The sequence below is a fragment of the Diceros bicornis genome, chromosome 18 (assembly GCF_020826845.1).
Source record: "Diceros bicornis minor isolate mBicDic1 chromosome 18, mDicBic1.mat.cur, whole genome shotgun sequence".
Lineage (NCBI taxonomy): Eukaryota > Metazoa > Chordata > Mammalia > Perissodactyla > Rhinocerotidae > Diceros > Diceros bicornis.
Genome location: NC_080757.1, coordinates 12987772 through 13004791, shown reverse-complemented (window position 1 = coordinate 13004791; position 17020 = coordinate 12987772). Strand labels below are relative to the sequence as shown.

The 17020-nt window shown below is 56.0% G+C and overlaps 1 protein-coding gene across 1 annotated transcript in view; it reads left to right on the top strand.

Annotated features, from left to right (window-relative positions):
- The first annotated feature begins 423 nt into the window (after positions 1–423).
- The window catches only part of PITPNM3 (PITPNM family member 3), a 94033-nt gene continuing 77436 nt past the window's right edge, over positions 424–17020 (top strand). The window contains exon 1 of the mRNA XM_058560007.1: positions 424–539. Coding sequence (XP_058415990.1) covers positions 518–539 — 22 coding nt within the window. The 5' untranslated portion in view covers positions 424–517. The remainder of the gene's footprint in view (positions 540–17020) is intronic.

The following is a 17020-nucleotide window of genomic DNA, read 5'->3' as shown; positions in this document are numbered from 1 at the left end:
GTCTTCCCGTGGGTGTTTCGGCCCCGGGGTGTCTCTCTCGCGCGCGGTGTCTCCACGCCCCTGACTCCAGTCCGCGTGCCATCTCGGTCTGGACCGCAGTGTCTCCGCGTCTCTCGCGCGCTCTCTGCTCCACGTCGCTGCGCCCGTCCGGGTCTCGGTCGCCGTCGCCCCTCGGCTGCCGCCCCCCGCGCGGGCCGGAGCGGGGCGGGCTGGAGCGCGGCGGCCGCGGCCCGGGGCGGGGGTGCGGGCCGGCGGGGCGGCGTTGGGCGCCCTCCTCCGTCAGTCCCTCCCCGGCGGCGCGGGGGGGCCGGCGCGGCCGCAGCTCGGCGCCTTTAAGGGAGCGGGAGGGAGCGGCGAGGCGGCGGCGGCTGCGGTGGCGGCAGCCGAGGCAGCGGGGCGGGGGCGCGGGGCGCGGCGCGCAGAGTCCGCTCGGGGCCGGAGGCGGCTCGGCGGCCGGGGCCGGGCCCGGGAGCCGCGAGGAGCGCGGGCAGCGCAGCCGGAGCCCGCCGCCCGGGACATGGCCAAGGCGGGCCGTGCAGGTGAGGGCGGGCGCCGGGAGGGCAGGGCTGGTGGCCCGGGGGAGGGATCCGCGCGGCTCCAGGAGGGGCCGCCGGCCCAGGTGAGCCCCTCGCGCAGGTGGGCGGAGGTTCCGGGAGGGCGGGAGCGGGCAGCGGCGAGGCCGGACCCCTGCGCGTGGAGAGGGGGCTCCGCGCGCCCCGCGTCCTTCCTGCGCCCCCGGTCACCCCCTGGGACACCGCGTCCCCCTCGCCATGGCCCCGCCGGGAAGGGCCAGGTCTGCGGCGCCCCCGTCCAGTCCGGCTGCGGGGAGCTCTCAGCACCCTCCGCGGGCCCTGGGAAGACCCGGGCGCGGGGACCGAAGGGGCTGTCCCGCGGCCGCCGCTCCATCCCACGCCCCCCAACGCAAACCAGGACGCGCCCCCTTGTCCTGCCGCTCGCTCGATCCAGGACGCGACAATCCCCCCGCCCCCAGCTCAGTCGGGAGACCCAGATTTCTTCTCGGGAAGGAGGGGTGCTCCGCGCGGCGCCCGCTAGTGAGCCGTCCCGCCCCCTCCCCCCACCCCGACCCTGGAAGGCAGAGCCTCAGGTGCGGGGGTCTGAAGGTGGGGCCTCTTGTGGGGTCCTGTGGGCTCTGCACTCCCCCAGACTGAGGCAGTGTAGCCCTGGTGCCAGGGAGTGGGAGTTAGTCATTCGTTCATTCATTCAGCCAGACGTTCATTCACCAACATCTGCTCTGGGCCAGGCCCTGGGCTGGGCACTGGGGATCAGGAGGGGGACCAGACTCTGCCCCTGTTTGCACCCTCTGGGCCGGATGGTGCCTGGGGAGGCCTGGGTTGAGGAAACCCCACAGGGCCGGCCCTACAGTGGGTGGCAGCACGCCTGGACTCCGCAGGCTGGCTTTGTGAGACTGGCATGTGTAAATCGACCATAAACTCACACCCAACCTGTGACGTTGGCAGGTGCCGTGCCATCCCCTTGGACTCAGCATTGGCCTGGCATGAACTCTATCTCTCTACCCATAAGCCATGACAGTGATGGAATGAATGTGAATTCACCGGTACACTTGGTGTGAATACCACTGGGCTGTGTGCAAATCCACTGCCACCCACAAATGCTGCCCTGGACCCTGGGCCGGGTCCCAACTCCCCTGTACTTGCTCTGGGCATGTGATTTCGGTGCCTGAGAATGTACTCCTGTTCTGTCCCGAGGAGTCCTCTTGGGGTGGGGCTGGTTGTGTGAAACACAGCAAGTATGGAACATACCTAAACACCCCTTCTCACTTCCCTCCCTTTTCCCCTCCAGAGGGAGGCAGCATGAGATGACACCAGTGAGGCTGGGAAAGGCTGTATTCTCCTTCCTCACGCCCGGTCCTTTCCCACCCCCACTCCTCCCAGAGGGCACATGGCAGGGTGTGTGTCCCGCCTACCGCCCTGCTCTGTGTGTGCATGTGCATGCACACCCCGTGCACAGATCACCTACCAGGGCACTGTCATCCTAACGGCAGCTAACAATTGCAGCTTGTACTGTGTCCCAGGCAATGTGCTCCGCACTTGACTGTACAATGCTCCTGGGAGGGAGGAAATGTTACTCTCCTCCTTTTAAACATCTGAAAACAGGCACTCGGAGAAATAGCTCCCTGGACATGGCCCAGAGGGTCTGGGCAGAGCCTGGATGCAGAGCCGGCTCTGTTGGACTCTAAGTGATGTTTTTGTCCATCGCTACCCTGATGGGTCAGCCCTTCACCGAATGAGGGTGTGGTCCCAGTCCCTCTCCTTTGGCCTGTGGGTCCTTTGGTCCCTGGGCTGAAAGTCTGTGGGAATTTGTTGTAGTGACCGGTGGAAAGGCTGCCCTGCTCTGAGCATGGGTGCCTCTGCTGATCTAGCCTTTTGTCTTTCCTGCTGCATTCTCGTGCTCGGCCCTAAACCTCAGGGCAGCGCAGACTCCCCTCCTCTGTGGATCGAACTGCCCAGGCTCCTCTCTCCCTGCCTCAGCTGCCACCCCCAGGAGCCTTTCGGGACTGACTCCAGCAAGATGGGATTTCTCCTCCTTTTTCAGCTCTTCCAGGCTATTGGCATCTTGTAAATGTCTCTTCTTTAGGCTCCTAAGCCTGCTGAATTGAAAACAGCAGGCAGTTATGTGGGTCCGAGGAGGGTCTCGTCTCCCCATGGGCAGAGGCTTGTAGAGTAGATGGGGGAAATTGAGAGTAGAAGGAGTCCTTGGAGATCAGGAGCCCAAGTCCCTCTCTTTACAGCTAGAGAAACTGAGGCCCAAGGAGGGGATATAACACAGAGGGGTGGCTGTTCAGGACCGTCTACCTGAGATGGGCAGACTGATGCTCAGAAATGATCGGGTCTTCACTCTGGGAAGTGACACTAGAACCAAGGGAGGCTGAAGGCTAGGGTGGAGGCTGTGAGATCCTGGCCTATGAGTGAGGGGTCTGCTCTGTGACCTGTGATGTGTTCCCTCTAAAAATTAGCCAAGGGACCACCTACTGAAAGAAGAGATAGGGGGTTGGCCCCAGGGCTGCCATGGTGCATGATGCCAGGGTCATCATGTTGTGGTCTAGTGAATAGCTTCCCTGGGCTCTTGCAGTGCACAGCCTGAGCAGCTAGCCATGGACAGGAGCTGTGTCGGACAGGAGCTGAAGGGAGGCAGAGGAAGAACTTTCACGTTGCCAGGAGCACCCAGGTACAAGAGAAAATGTGATCAGGTCCCAGAAAGTATTGGATACATTGCAGAGGGTGGATCCCAAATGGGTTACTACCAGTTCTCAATCTTTGGGGAGATTTTAGTCACATAGACCAGGATCGCTATGGTGCCCCACGTCCAGTCTTGAGAGGAAAGACAGGGAAGGAAAGCCCTTGGCCTTGCCCTGAGGGAGCTCTCAGTCTGCTGGGCAAAGGAGGAGGGAGACCTACCTTTCAGATGAAAGTCAGCTGTAGGGAGGTGGGGGCCTGGGGTGGGGGAGGACCCAGGAGCTCCATTTAGGAAACTGTAATTTACAATAGAGAGCTCCCGGTTGGCAGGCCTCCAGTGCAGCACAGACAGAGAGGAGGCTGTGGTGGCCTGAAACAGTGGAGGCTGGATTTCTCTAGGATTTGGACAGGAAGGGGGCAAGGAGCAGGCTTTCAGGTGGGAATCACAGCTTGAACAGAGGCTAGGAGGTTGGAATGGGAAAGATGTAAGTGTGGAGGGACTGCTGTAGGGTGGGGATGCAGTGGGTGCACAGGAATGCCCAAAGGTGGAGAAAGCCGTCTGGCTGGGGTGGAGAGTTCTTGGAGGAGTGCAGAGAGCGGAAAGGAACTCTGGAGAGCATAGAAGACGGAGCGACACAAGATTGGGTGTTTCCACAGGTCCCTCTGGCTGCTACGGGAGGGCTCCTGGGAGAGTGGAGAGAGGCCAGCCTGGCAGAGCTGTCTGTGTTGGGAAGGGTTTGTTCTGGTTCCTGCCTGCCGCGTTGCCCCTCCCTCCCTATGTGGCCCTCCCTCTGCACCCAGAGGTGTCTGCCGGCCTGGGGCAGTGCGAGTGGCTGGCCCCTGGCTGGGCAGGAACGTGGGGAGCAGTCAAGAGGGTCTTGGAACCTCTCAGGCTGGGGCAGGACTGTCTGGAGAGGCAGGGCTGTGCCACAGGGCTGGGCCTTCCAGGCTGGAGGAACCAGTTTATTTGCTCCCAGGTGCTGGCCTCTGCTCTGAGGGGAGCGGCCGGTGGCTGGAGTGTATGAAATCCAGTAATTCGAGTCAGTAAAATACTGATCTGCTCCAGATACTCACGTTCAAAGCCCTGGCCAAGAAGGGGACACTGAGGCCTAGGGACATGTAGGTATTTGCCCAAGGCCACAGAACAAGGTGGTGGCAGAGCTGGGCCTAGAACCTGCGTTTCCAGAATCTCTCTTTGGACCTTGCTCTGCTGAGTCAGCTGCCCGCTCACCATCCCGGAGCTAGACTTCCTGGGCCCTCTCCAGGCCGTCTCCACCGCCGCCAGGATCAGGGACCAGTGCGGATCTCTCGGAGGAGGGAACATTAGAAGGCGGGGAAAGGGAACAGCACTGGGATGGATTCTCAGGACTCGGGGAGGTGCCAGAGGATTCGAGGCATGACTCTGAGAAGCTCCCAGGCTTAGGGTACCAGGATTGCTTTGTGTATATCTTGGGAAGGGCATCACAGTCTGCAGGGAGATTGCAAATTCACCTTCTCAGGTGCCCAGGGGGAAGGCTGGGGTCAAATCAAATGCCAGTGTCCCGACTCAAGGCCTTCCTAAGACTCTGCCTCCAGGAATCTCCGTGGGCTTCCCTGCGGGCGGGAAGCGCTGGAACGGGGCAGCTCTCTTGTTCCTCTGCTGAGTTCCCTGTCACAGCGGCAAAGCTGGCAGGCCCCGGCTGGCCCCGGCAGGCCCCAGCGTGAGACCTTTGCTGCTTCTCAGCCCTGGCTGTGGTGTGCTTGCATGAGTCCAATACAGCGCAGCTCAAACAGAAGTCCCGCCTCATGCGTGTGACCCGGGGCCTGTGACCCCCATCCCAGCTGGAGGCCCCTGTGACCTGGTGTTTGCAAGTCCAGCGCTGGGACACAGAGCGTGAGGACGAGGCTGGATCCTCTTTGCTGGGGCCGTGTCTGCGTCGGATTGGCCATAAGGTGTGATGTTTTCTCGCATCCATCTTAGTATATTGTGATAGTTCACAGCTGCAAGAAACTTGGAGCGCTTCTAGTCCCACCTGTTAATTATGCAGGGCGGACACTGAGGCGAGACAGGCGAAGGGCTCTTCTCTGAGGTCTGGTGTCTTCAAGGACAGAGGTGTGAGCTCCCAGAGACCAATGAGGCTTTGAGGACTGGGGGCGACCCAGCTGCCTCCCAGGGATTCTCTGGGATTCCAGGCTTGGGCGAGGGAGAGACGGGGTCGGGGTTAGCATCCTGGGAACAATCGGGCTTGTTGTTTTGTAGCGGTCTTCAACCTGCTTTGCTATCCAGTGGCTCCACGGCATGTTTGGGGTAGGGGCAGTGTTATTCCTGCTTTAAGGATAAGGAAACCGAGGCCCAGAAAGGTTAAGTGTCTGGTTCTAGAATCACACGTGAAGTTGGAGGCAGAGCTGGAATCAGAACTTAGGTCTCTTCTGCTCTTGGATTCAGCATTCCTAGGGGTTAAACTGTGTAACAGAAAAGAGACCTGGCTCTGTCACTGGTTGACCTTGAACTGCTCCTCTGGGTCTCAGTTTCCTCATCTGTAAAAGGGGAAGGGAAGGGAAGAGTTCAGGGGTCAAGATGAGCTTTAAGTCGCTCCAGCTCTGACACTGCTCTGTCTTCTTTCTGGACTTCCCTCCCCTCTGCCTTTATTTAGCCTTTAGGCCTCACCTCCTCCCATCTCCCACCTCACATGGACCCTCCCAGAAGGGTGATGGGGTTGGGGGAACAAATGGGGAGCTGAGGACTGGGGGTCCCAGGCCCCAGCCCATCCCCACATCTGCAGCCAGGAGCCACGTGGAAGGGGGTGGCCAGAGGCCCCAGGGGCAGGACTGGGGGTGGGAGGGGGAGGAGAGAATGCATAACACATGAGTTTAGAAATCAAATGAGATCTGAGCTCCCCACCCACTCCCTTAATCTCTCTACACTCTCTCTTTTAAAATTCTTGTTTTCGAAAGAGAAAGAGACTGCTAAATTGCACCCCCTTTCACAAAGGAATGGGTGCCTTAGTGAGTCACTCCGGAGGTAAATGCCACCTCCAGGGCCCCACGTCTGCCTGCGGAGGCCTGCACAGCTGTGTGGCCACCAGCCCCCATGGGGGTCCGTGTTTGGGGAGGGTGGATGTGTGTGGGGAGGCTGAACAGGGGGTGTAGGAAGGGGGAGCCTTCTGCCCATCTGTGGCACTGGGTTGGGAGCTGGGTCCCTGCAGTGGGGCCCCCACCCTGCATCCTCCAGGCTCTCCCCAGGGCTGCATTTGTGAGGTTCACTTGTGGATGGAGCCACGGCTCAGGCGGGGGCCAGGCTGAGAGCCCGGGTGGCCACATCAGGGCTCAGTTTGAGGCTAGGGTGACATGTGGAGCTTGGGCTGTGGCCTGTCTGTGGAGTGGATTCAGGCCTCCAGGGGGAAGGCTTTGTGGCTGTGGGGAGAGAGGTCAGCGTGTGCAGCCAGGGCCGGGAGGGGGCAGGTGCGGTTGCACCTGCCTCTGGAAACCAGAGTTCTCAGGTGTCAAGCTCTTCTCTCCAAGCGTCTTGGTAAGGTTCTCCAAGGCTGGCAAGCAGGAGACCTCGGAGCTGATGACCTGCCAAGGGAAGGTGCCCAGGGGTGTCCGGAGCCTCATCTTCCTTTGCAGGGGTCAGCCTGTTTATTTGCAGACCTGGGGCAGGGGAGGCCAGCGAGGAGGTGTTCCCCTTCCCAGATGACCCATTATTCTGGAGGGAGGGGAAGTAGCCTTCTGTTAGCCGAGGATGCCAAACAAGGGTTGAAAGCAAAAATAGAAACGCGGCGGGCTCTATCTGGGAGGGGCGTTGGGTTCTGGTGGATCTGAGAGGCCTCTCCTGAGCCCTCTGCTGCTGATGCTGTGTTTGCTTGCCTCTCTCTCGGTGTTTGCAGAGCGCGTCATGTCCTGCTTTCCTGGCTTCCTGGGTGTGCAGGATCCAGGATCGTGAGCTCCGGGGGCTGCAGCTCTTCTAGGAGTCTGTCTTTGGGAGGTTTGGAGTGACTGTGGCCCGTCACTCATACACCACTGACCTTTTCTGGACTGCTCCAGAGTGGTCCAGGTCACTGCCCTTTGGCGCTGCCGTAGGCCCCGTGGCTTCCTTCTCCTCCCCTCACCCCCACTTCCCACCCCCTGTGAGGCTGGTCCCAGCTGAGCAACTCTGGAATCATCCCTTGTGGTAAAAAGAGCTATTTTCAGCCTTCCCATTACTGCCCAGTGGGGGGGGGTTTATCCCTGGCTGCCTCTTTGTTCCCTTCTGGTACAGTGTAATGAGAGCATTATGCAGCCCCGCCTGCGGGGTCCTGGCTGGCAATTCCCTGAGCTGTAATTTGGCACCAAATGGAGAGCCTGGGGGCAGAGGCAACCTTGGGCCTCATCCTTGTTCAGTACCAACCCGAGTGGCGGGTGGTATGAATGGCCCACATGGCGCCACCTTGGCCCTTGCTAGCGGGGGCCTGCTGCTTGCCTCAGGCTAATGGTAGCCTTTGGTGCCCTTACCCAAAAGCTGGCCAGCTCATTGAGGTGGGAGTCTCAGAAAGTCCCCGGCATCTTCCACGGAGTCTGTGACCTCAACTCCCCATGCTCTGGTTGGGTGCCGGGGTCCTGGGCCTCTGTTCCCTGCTCCCCACAGGGGGCCCTGGGGTGATTGGAAGGAGTGCCTTCCTGCAGCTGCTGAGGGGACCCTCTGTCCTGTCTTTTGGCCCCCCTGAGGAGCCTGGAGATGGCAGAGCTGTCAGTGGTGCAGTGGCAGGTGCTATGGGAGCTCCCTTTAGAGGGAAGAGAGAGCTTCTTCCTTATGGAGCCAGAGTCTGGCGGGACAGAGGGGGGACATCTGGGGCTTGGGAGAATTGTTCCAAATAACTCAGAACTGTTGGGAGCCTAATTGGCAGAGCAAATGATAGTACAATAGATAGCCAAAGCTATTAATCACTAATTATCTCCTAAATAAGGTAATTAATGGGTATTTAAATGGCATATTTATGAGATACCAGCAGGTCTTCAAAAAGCACATCTTTTCCAAAGCAACTGGTTTGGCCAACTGTGTCCTGCTGGGAGACTGGGATTCTAATCCCACCCCAGACACCCCGGGGGAACAGGGAGGGTGACAGTGGGCAGGTCAGCTGCCTCCTCTGAGCTTCACTTTCTCATCCGCAAACAGGGATCAGAGCCCTCCTCACCTGACCTCACTGGACTCTTGTGAAGATGATGGTGGAGGCCATGCAAATCCTGGGCAGTGGTGTAAAAGGTTGCACAGAGTTTAGTGCTGGTGTGAAAATATCCTTGAAGTTATGTGATACAGCCTCTTGATTGTGCCTGGTGCTGTTCATGGCCAGGGTCAGGCCACAGTCGGTGATTAGAGTCATTGCTTGGTGGGTTGCCGAATTTGTGGCTGGGTCTGTGACTGGGTCAAGGCTTAGTCTGTGGCTTGGTCTGTGGTCAGCTTCATGGCTTGGTTTGAGATTGGGGTTGTAGCCTGGTCTGTGGCCAGGTCGCAGCTTGTTCTGTGACCAGGGTTATGACTTGATCTGTGGCCAGCTCAAGGTTCAGGCTGTGGTTGAAGTCAGGGTAGGGCTGTGGCTTGTCTCAGGATGATTCTGCAGCCTGGACTCTCAGCCTCAATCCTTGAGTCCATCCTGGACTGGTGGACCTGCCTGGTCACCCCGGAAGCTGGATTCCGTCTGAGTCCTCCAGGATCCGGGCTCCAGGTGCTGGGAACCCCAGAGGACAGGCCTTTCCGGCATGTCCCCAGAAACAGCCCAGCACACAAGCTCATCAGTGGCGCATACAGCAGTTTGGGAGATAGTTAGGACACGTTTCTATAGCAACAAACCCCCAACCAGCACTGGTTGCCTTCAATAATGCATTTTTCTGGAAGCAGCTTCTCCTGGCTTCTTGTTTCTCCTTGGGTGGTCCCCCAGCTCCTTGAAGGCTGAGCATGGGCTGGTTGGCCCAGGATTGGTCTGGTCCCTGATCCATCCTGACCCAGAGACGGGTCCTGAGGACATGCCCTCTGAGACCCTTCCCTGAGACGGGGCCCTTCTGAGATCTACCCTATGCTGGGCCATGCTGAGCAATACAAGAGCTTTCTCTGTTCCCAGCCCTGGACTGGGAGAGGCTATGGGCCTGGAGAAGATTCCTACCAGGTGTCTGCCTGGGAGAACCCACAGCCCAGTGGGGCAGGCAGACCTGGAACCCGTCTGCGGAGAGGTGCTGTGATGGGCACGGGTGAAGGACTTTCTGGGAGCACAGAGGAGGCAGGCACCCGGGCCAGCCTGAGGGTCATGGGAAGCTTTCAGCTGATTCCTTGGCTGATTCTGTTTTTTTTTTTTTCATTGGTAAGATTGGTTTATAACAGTATATAAATTTCACTCGGCTGATCTGAAAGCATGCCTGGGGATTGGGGGGTGGGGCGGGGATGCAGGGCGTTTCCGGCATCAGGACCTGCAGTAGCGAAGGCTTGGAGGAAAAAAACGTAGTGTCGGGGGCTTCTCGGTGGCACCGTGTTACAGAGCCCAGACTGGTGGGTGGAGAGGCTGGAAGAGAGTGTGCGTCCTGGCCTTGGGTAGTTCAGGTTTGGGGGGCAGAGGAGCCCCAACCCCTGGGAGTTGCACTGGGCGAGAGGAGAGAGGGGTCAGCCAGGTACCAGGAGTGGCCTGTGAGCGTCAGGGGGCAGGCACTTCCAGCCTCAGGGAGAGGAGGGCAGTTCCTCTGCTGCCCTCTGGGCTCCCATTCCAGGGGCCTAAGGAGAAGGAGAGGGCCCCACCCCTGAGAGCTTCCACAGATGAAAGGACAAAAGTCGGGCCTGTGGATGATCATGATTTATTTATTTTATTTAACAAACCCTTTTGTAGCATATGCTAAACCTTTTCCAAATATTCATTCATTTAATTCTCACAGCAACCTTGTGTGAGTACAGTGATTACCCCCATTTACAGAGGAGGAAACTGAGGCACAGAGTGGTGTGGTGACATTCACTCAGATCACCAACTGATAAGTGGCAGAGCTGGGATGTGAACTGGCCCCCAGGGGGAGTGGGACTGGGACCATGGTTCCCATGAGAGAAGAGGGAGGCCAGACTCCAGGGAGGAAGGGCAGAGGTGGGGTGGGCCTTTATTGCCACCCACCTGCCTATGGGGGGCCTCACCCAGACTCCACGTGTCTCACACTCTACATCCTGTGTGTGGACCCCTGGGACCTCAGGCCAGGACTGAGGAGCAGAGAAGGGTGATTCTAAATGTGTGTGTGAGGCTGTGTGTGTGTGCGGCTGCGTGAACTACATATGGGCTCCGGGCTCTACGTGTCCACGGGGCCCCCGCTGCCCGTGGGGAGTCCAGTGGCCTGAGTATTTAGCAGGATTGATTGTTAGGACTTAAACTAGACGCTGGGCTTGTAGAACCTGCCATTCTCCTGCCCCTGTGTGTGTGAGACAGTGACAGAGAGAGAGGAGACAAGGGGCCCACTGGAATGAGCCTGCGGCGGAGCAGCCAAGCCTTTTCTTCTCTTGGCCCCTCTCCTCTTTGGAGGCACAGATTGCTTGAGTCCAGCAGGCAGGCAGGCCGTGGTTTCAGACACAGCCTCAGGCAGGGCTGGGCACAGAAGCTGCGGCCACAGCCCCAGGGGGCAGGCCCAGTGCCGGGCACCCCACCTTGGCCCACTCAGAGGCGCTTGTGGCCCCCTGGGGGTCTGGGAATTGGCGAGTGTTCCTTGAACACCCGCAGAGCCATGGCTGTCACAGCAGACACCCATTTCCCCGCCCTTGTTTTGATGAGCCACACTTCTTACTCTTGGGGAGAAAGTTCTTAGACCTGGCTTCTCCTGGAAGACTCCTGATTGCTTTGACCCATGTCCCTCCTCCCTCCCACTCTGCCCCAGCCTGGCCAACCCTGCTCACCCTTCCTTTAAGGCTCAACTTGGGCCTCCTCCCCCAGGAAGGCCTCTGGGCTCCTGCAGCCTGCAGGGTCCCTGCCTTGGGGAATTGCCATCCGCACCTATGGGGCACAGTGTGTGTGGCACTTAGCCCAGGGCCAGGCTGCCCGCTCCCCGCTTGTCCTGTGCTCCGCGCAGGGCCAGCGCAGGGCTGGGCCCTGAGGCTGGCACCCGGGGTCAGGGACTGATCCAGTCCAGCTCTGTCCTCAATTCCTTCCTCCTGGCACCATCTGGCCCGAGGTCTGGCCCAGCAGAGTCGGCCAATCCCTGCATCCCTCACTTTACTGGGCCAGGGCTTTCCTCGCTGTGAGTGTCTGTCTCCTCAGTCTGGGCTCCTGAGAGCAGGTTGGTGTCTCCCTTCTGGTGGGGCTCTTGCCCTCAGGCTGAGGCTGCCCTGGGGTCCCTGGCATGGAGCAGCGCACCCACAGCAGCCTCCTGTCTGTCTGTCCATCTGCCTATTCCTGTGTCCCTGGGAGCCAGGGCTGAGGTGGGGAAGGTGTGTAAGTGCAGTCAACGACCTGAGCCAGGACCTCTGGCTGCACCCATGCTGGGGAGACCCAGGCCTGTGACAAGGTCCATGAGGCCACACTGGACCTGCAGCCGGTGGGTAGAGGGGCCAGAAGAGAGAGTGGGGATGGCTCTCGGCAGCTCCTCCCACCGCAGGGCCCAGCTTGGAGCTCTCCTGGGAGATCTGGGCACCGTGGGGTATGAAGGACCATTTGTTTCTCTCTGGATTGCTGGGGAAGGGTTGGGGTATCCCCCTTTCTCTTTTTTCCTGATTTAGAGTTTTAAATAAATGTGCTAGTGAAGGTGGAACAGAAGGAGAGTCTACTGGAGGATGTAGGCTGGGCCTTGGAGGACACAGAAGGAACTCTGCAATCTTGGGGAGGGCCCCTGGAAGCTGCCTGGAAGACCCCCTGGGCACAGGTGGCTGCTGGAGCCCTGCCTAAACCTTCATCCTGCAGCTGACGAGGGCCAACATCTCCCGAGGGCCAGGCAGTGCCGGGCATGTTAGTGGATGGTCTCAGATAAATTGCCTAACAGTCAGGTAAGAATTATGATACCCATTTTACAGATGAGAAAAGTGAGGCTCAGAGAGGTTAACTTGCTTCAGGTCATAGTAAGTGTTAACACTGAACCCAGGTTCGCATCGCTCCAAAGCTCATGCTCTAATCTTTCTGCTAAATTTTCAGCTATCGCTGAGAGCTGATCTGTGTGTGTGTGTGTGTGTGTGTGTGTGTGTGTGTGTGTGTGTGAGACACAGAAAGAGAGAGAGAATATATGGGAGCCTGCGTGCCTGTGTGTGTCTTAGGGATGGGCTTAGGAAGGGAGAGTGGCTGGCTGGGGAGGTTCACACACTCTGAAGAATGCAGACACACATTTAGATTTTCACACAGACACAAGGATACCCAGACTCTAATTTGCAGACCTGGTGGGCAGATGGTTCTATAACTGGGACAGCTGCCCTGGGGCTGGAACACCCAAGAGCAGCTGGGGCAGGCCTCCGGCACCTTGCTCGGCTAGCCAGCAGCAGGTGGGGGGATTATAATTGGCCAAGAGAGCAGGCGATGGAGAGAGGAGAGACCTGGGAGCCCCTCCCTGAGCTCTGATACGGAGCAGCCAGCATGGTGGTCCTGAGCACAAACCCCGGAGTCAGATGGATCTGGGTTCAAATCTTGCCTCCATCACTTATTCGCTTTATGACCTCAAGCAAACAACTTCCTGTCTCTGAGCCTTTATTTCTTTAGCTGTAAGATGGGGATTCATGATACCCACTCCACGGGGCTTAGTGAGGATGCCCTTAGACGGCACTGTGAGTCAGCTAGCAGAGCGTCTGGTGCACTGTATTTACTCGGCAGATCATTTTTATCCATTTGCTTGTTTGCCAAACACTTCTTGGCCCTCTTCTGCCTGGGACCGTGTACTGGACACAGGAAATGCAGGGGTGTAGGGCAGGGACCCACCTCAAGGGGACTGTGCTCCTGGGCCTTTGCCGTCACTGTTCTGGGATCGTGGTGCCCACCTTCTCTGACACTCAAGACCATGTGTGGCCTTTGGCACACCTGACCTGTGCCCCCTGCCCCGCCCCTCAGGAGGCTCCCTGACCCTCTTGGGTGTCTGTGTGCCCCTCTTCCTGAAGTGTGCCGGCGATAGACTCTGAGTGGGGGTTGGAACCTTAAAACCCGCCTGTTCTGAGCTCCCATCCACGACAGGCCCCCCCCCGCCTACTTTGCCCCTGTAGCTCCTTCATCCAGGAAGGCTTTCATCCATGCACGCTGCCTGTCCACGCCACACGTGTGTGCGGGAGCGTGCATGCATACACACACGGGCACACTTGTGCTTCGCACGTCTGGCTCTTTCTCGTCATTCAAGCCTCCACTCACCTGACACCTTTTCAGAAAGGTTTTTCCCTCACACTCTGAAGAGATTCTGTCCATCACTGTTTTCCTTTTTCGAAACACGACCTTTGCCATTTGCTAAAAAATCTGCATGCTGGAGAAAGAGATGAAGGGGGCATTTCCCATCTAGAAGCCAGGTGATGGCTGCTTCTGAACGTTATCTGTTTTTATGGGTTCTTTTTTATACAAAGATGAATAACCGAGATCCCCCCACACACCCACCTTTCCAGAGGTTGTTTTGGGCAGCCCCTGCCTAAGAGGGCGGAGGCATTTGTAGCACATTTAAACACACTTAGAGTATATATTTAAAAACCAATGCAGGTATGCATTTTGAAAACAAAGAGGATAACAGTAAACAAGATAAAATATACCTTTGAAAAGAAATTCAAATATAGATTTGGACCACAAAGGAGAGTCAACAACCAGGTGAAAGGTTCATCTGAAAGGAGAGGCACAGTGTTAGTTCAGCGTTTATGACTTGAATAAATGACAAAGCTCTTTTGATGATTGGGCCTATCGCTCTCGTCATTGTCCCTCGGTGGATGTACAGACCCACGTGTTGGTGCCTGTCTATTCTTTAGGCTACAATTACACTGTAAGAGGAAGGAAGACACGGTGGAGGTAGGAAGAGAGAGGTTTTCTCTTCTTCACAGCACTTTCTCCTGCTGAAATTATCTTTGTGGTTTACTTCTTGCCGGTCTGCCTCCCCCATCCCCCTGCAGAATGTAAGTTTTGTGAAGGCCCCACCCTGTTTCTCTCATTCGCCTTGGTGTCCCCAGCACCTAACTTAGTGCCTGTGGGATGAGCAGCTCCCTTTGATACCCCGAAGTCCCCTCCCTCTCTGCCCACCTGTAGCTGGGAGAACATCTCCCTCAGATGGAGCTGAACTGGCCTCCCCTCCCCTCCCTCTGCCCACTTCTCCCCTCTGGGACTCCCAGGAGGGCCAGCCCATCACACATGTTATCAGTGTAGCAGTGACCTAGGATGATGGTGGCCTGAAGGGTTGGACGCAGTGGGAGTGGTGAATGAGGGACAGGTTCTAGAACTTTCCTCCTTCCTTCAGGCTCTAACACATGCTATTTGTGAGGGGGAGGTTGGCAGAAATGTTGTTGCCTCTGTTCTTGGGTGGAGTGTGTCCTGTATAGAGATGAGGGCCACCACATCCAGGACCTTCTCCCTGAACCCTCGCTCTTCAAACTCAGGAACCAAGTAGACTCAGATAAATCTTCAGATGATCCCTTCACTACTGACACTTGCTGCTTGCCATCCAAAACCCAGGCACCAAATAGATGAGGGTCATATGACTGCCCCGACCATCCAAATTCTTGCTTCTTAGGAAGGGAGTAGATTTGGACAGCAAGGGGTATTTGTGTAGTAACATAGTATGGATGATACTTTTTATACCTTTAGTGCCTGTGAATTGAGAAAATATAAAATTATGAAAGATTTTGTATTTTTTGTATTCAAAAATTTTGAATCACAGAAATCTCCACATACATTTGATTGATGCCTAAGCACTTCTTTTTATTTTATTTTTATATTTTTGGTGCTATTGCAAATGGTATTATTTTTTAAATTTCAGATTCCATTTCTTCATTGCCAATATATAGGGGTGTAATAGACTTTTGTATATTGATGCTGTATCCTGTGATCTTGCTGTACTCAATTATTAGTTCCAGTAGATTTTTTTTTTTTGTAGATTTTGTAGAGGTTTTATTTTCTATATAGACAATCAGGCCATCTGAGAATAAAGGCAGTTTTATTTTTTCCTTTCCAGTAAGTATGCCTCTTATTTTTTTTTCTTGTCTTATTGTGCTAGCTAGAACTTCCAGGGTGCTAGCAGTAAATCCAGGGCCCATGGGTAGGAAATTGCTGACCAGCCTGTCATGCTGTCCACACTGGTGGGTGAGAATCAAAAGCTTAGAGGGTCCCCATGGGGAGTGTGGGGCAGATTCAGCGTTGCCCTTAGAGGTGACTCCAGGTGAGTGTTCCCTGTGGCTTCTGCCTTTTCTGTGTCTCAGAATGAGCTTCTCGCCTGGCTCTAAGCCATGGAGCTCAAGCTGTGTGTGTCTGGGAGTTTGTGGTGGGTGAGGCAGGAGGGGGGGCAGGAGGGCTGTGTCCCTGGGCTAACCGGGGCTGGCCTCTCCCTTCAGGAACAGTTTATGTTCTCGGATCTGAGCTCAGGGCAGGGAACAGTGCCAGCATCCTGCAGGGTGACAGGGCGTGGTGAGCTGGGGCTGCATCAGGTTCTCCAAGGAGTGCATCGTAATGTGCACTCTAGCCATGGCTGGGGTGAGTGCCCACCCCCACTTTTTTTTTTTTTTTGGTGAGGAAGATTGGCCCTGAGCTAACATCTGTTGCCAATTTTCCTCTTTTTGCTTGAGGAAGTGTCTCCCTGAGCTAACATCTGTTGTCAATCTTCCTCTTTTTGCTTGAGGAAGATTGTCCCTGAGCTAATATCTGTACCAGTCTTCCTCTGTTTTGTCTGTGGGACACTGTCTCAGCATGGCTTGATGAGTGGTGCGTAGGTCCGCGCCCGGGATCTGAACCCGTGAACCTTGGGCTGCCAAAGCAGAGTGCACGAACTTAACCACTACACCACCGGGCCGGCCGCCCCTACTCTGACTTGTTTATTGACTTCTGCTATGTACCAGACGGGCTCCTCAAACATCAGTCAGAGTTGAACAGTTTCAACAGACAGTCTCTGTCAGGTTTCTCATTGTACAGACAGGGCGTCGCTGATACAGGAACCCAGATCTCTCTGGAGACAGGACATGTGTGCCTGGTGGCCAGGGCTGAAGCCCCAGGGAAGATGTACCCTGTGTGTATGGTGGTTTTACTGTTTGCCATTGAATCTAAGATGGAATCAATTGTAAGATGCACCATTATTTTAGATACTCCAAGAAAGAATAAACAATGCCAATGAAATTGTGACATGCCATCATGTAAGATGCACCCCAATTTTAAAGATGTTAAAGTGTGAAAAAAGTGTACATCTTAAAACTAATAAAATAAGATGAATTTATAAAATTAATAATCATATGAAATTACATGTGCAGTGTAAAAACTGGGTTTTCCCTGCCTCTTCTATCAAATTCTACTCTCTAGAGATAATCTCTATTGACATTTTGGTGCGTGTCCTTCCAGACATTTTAATGAGTCTGTAAGTATATTTATACACTTGCTCTGTGCTAGGCCCTGTGCTAAGTACTTTGATGCATTTTATTTAATCTTTACAACAAGCTCATGAGGCAGTTATGAGCTATCCTCACTTAATAGCTGGGGAAACTGAGGCACAGAGAAGTGAAAGGACTTGCCTGATATCACACAGCTTCTAAGAGGTGAACTCGGAGTCTGAGCTCTTAACTAAAATGCTGCACGTATCCTCAGGATGCAGATATAAGTGTGTTTTTCAAGAATGGGGTCAAAAGAAACCATTCTGGGACCTCCCTGCATTTTTTCTCCTAACCGTACTCCATGGGCATCTCACCACGTCAACACATAAGG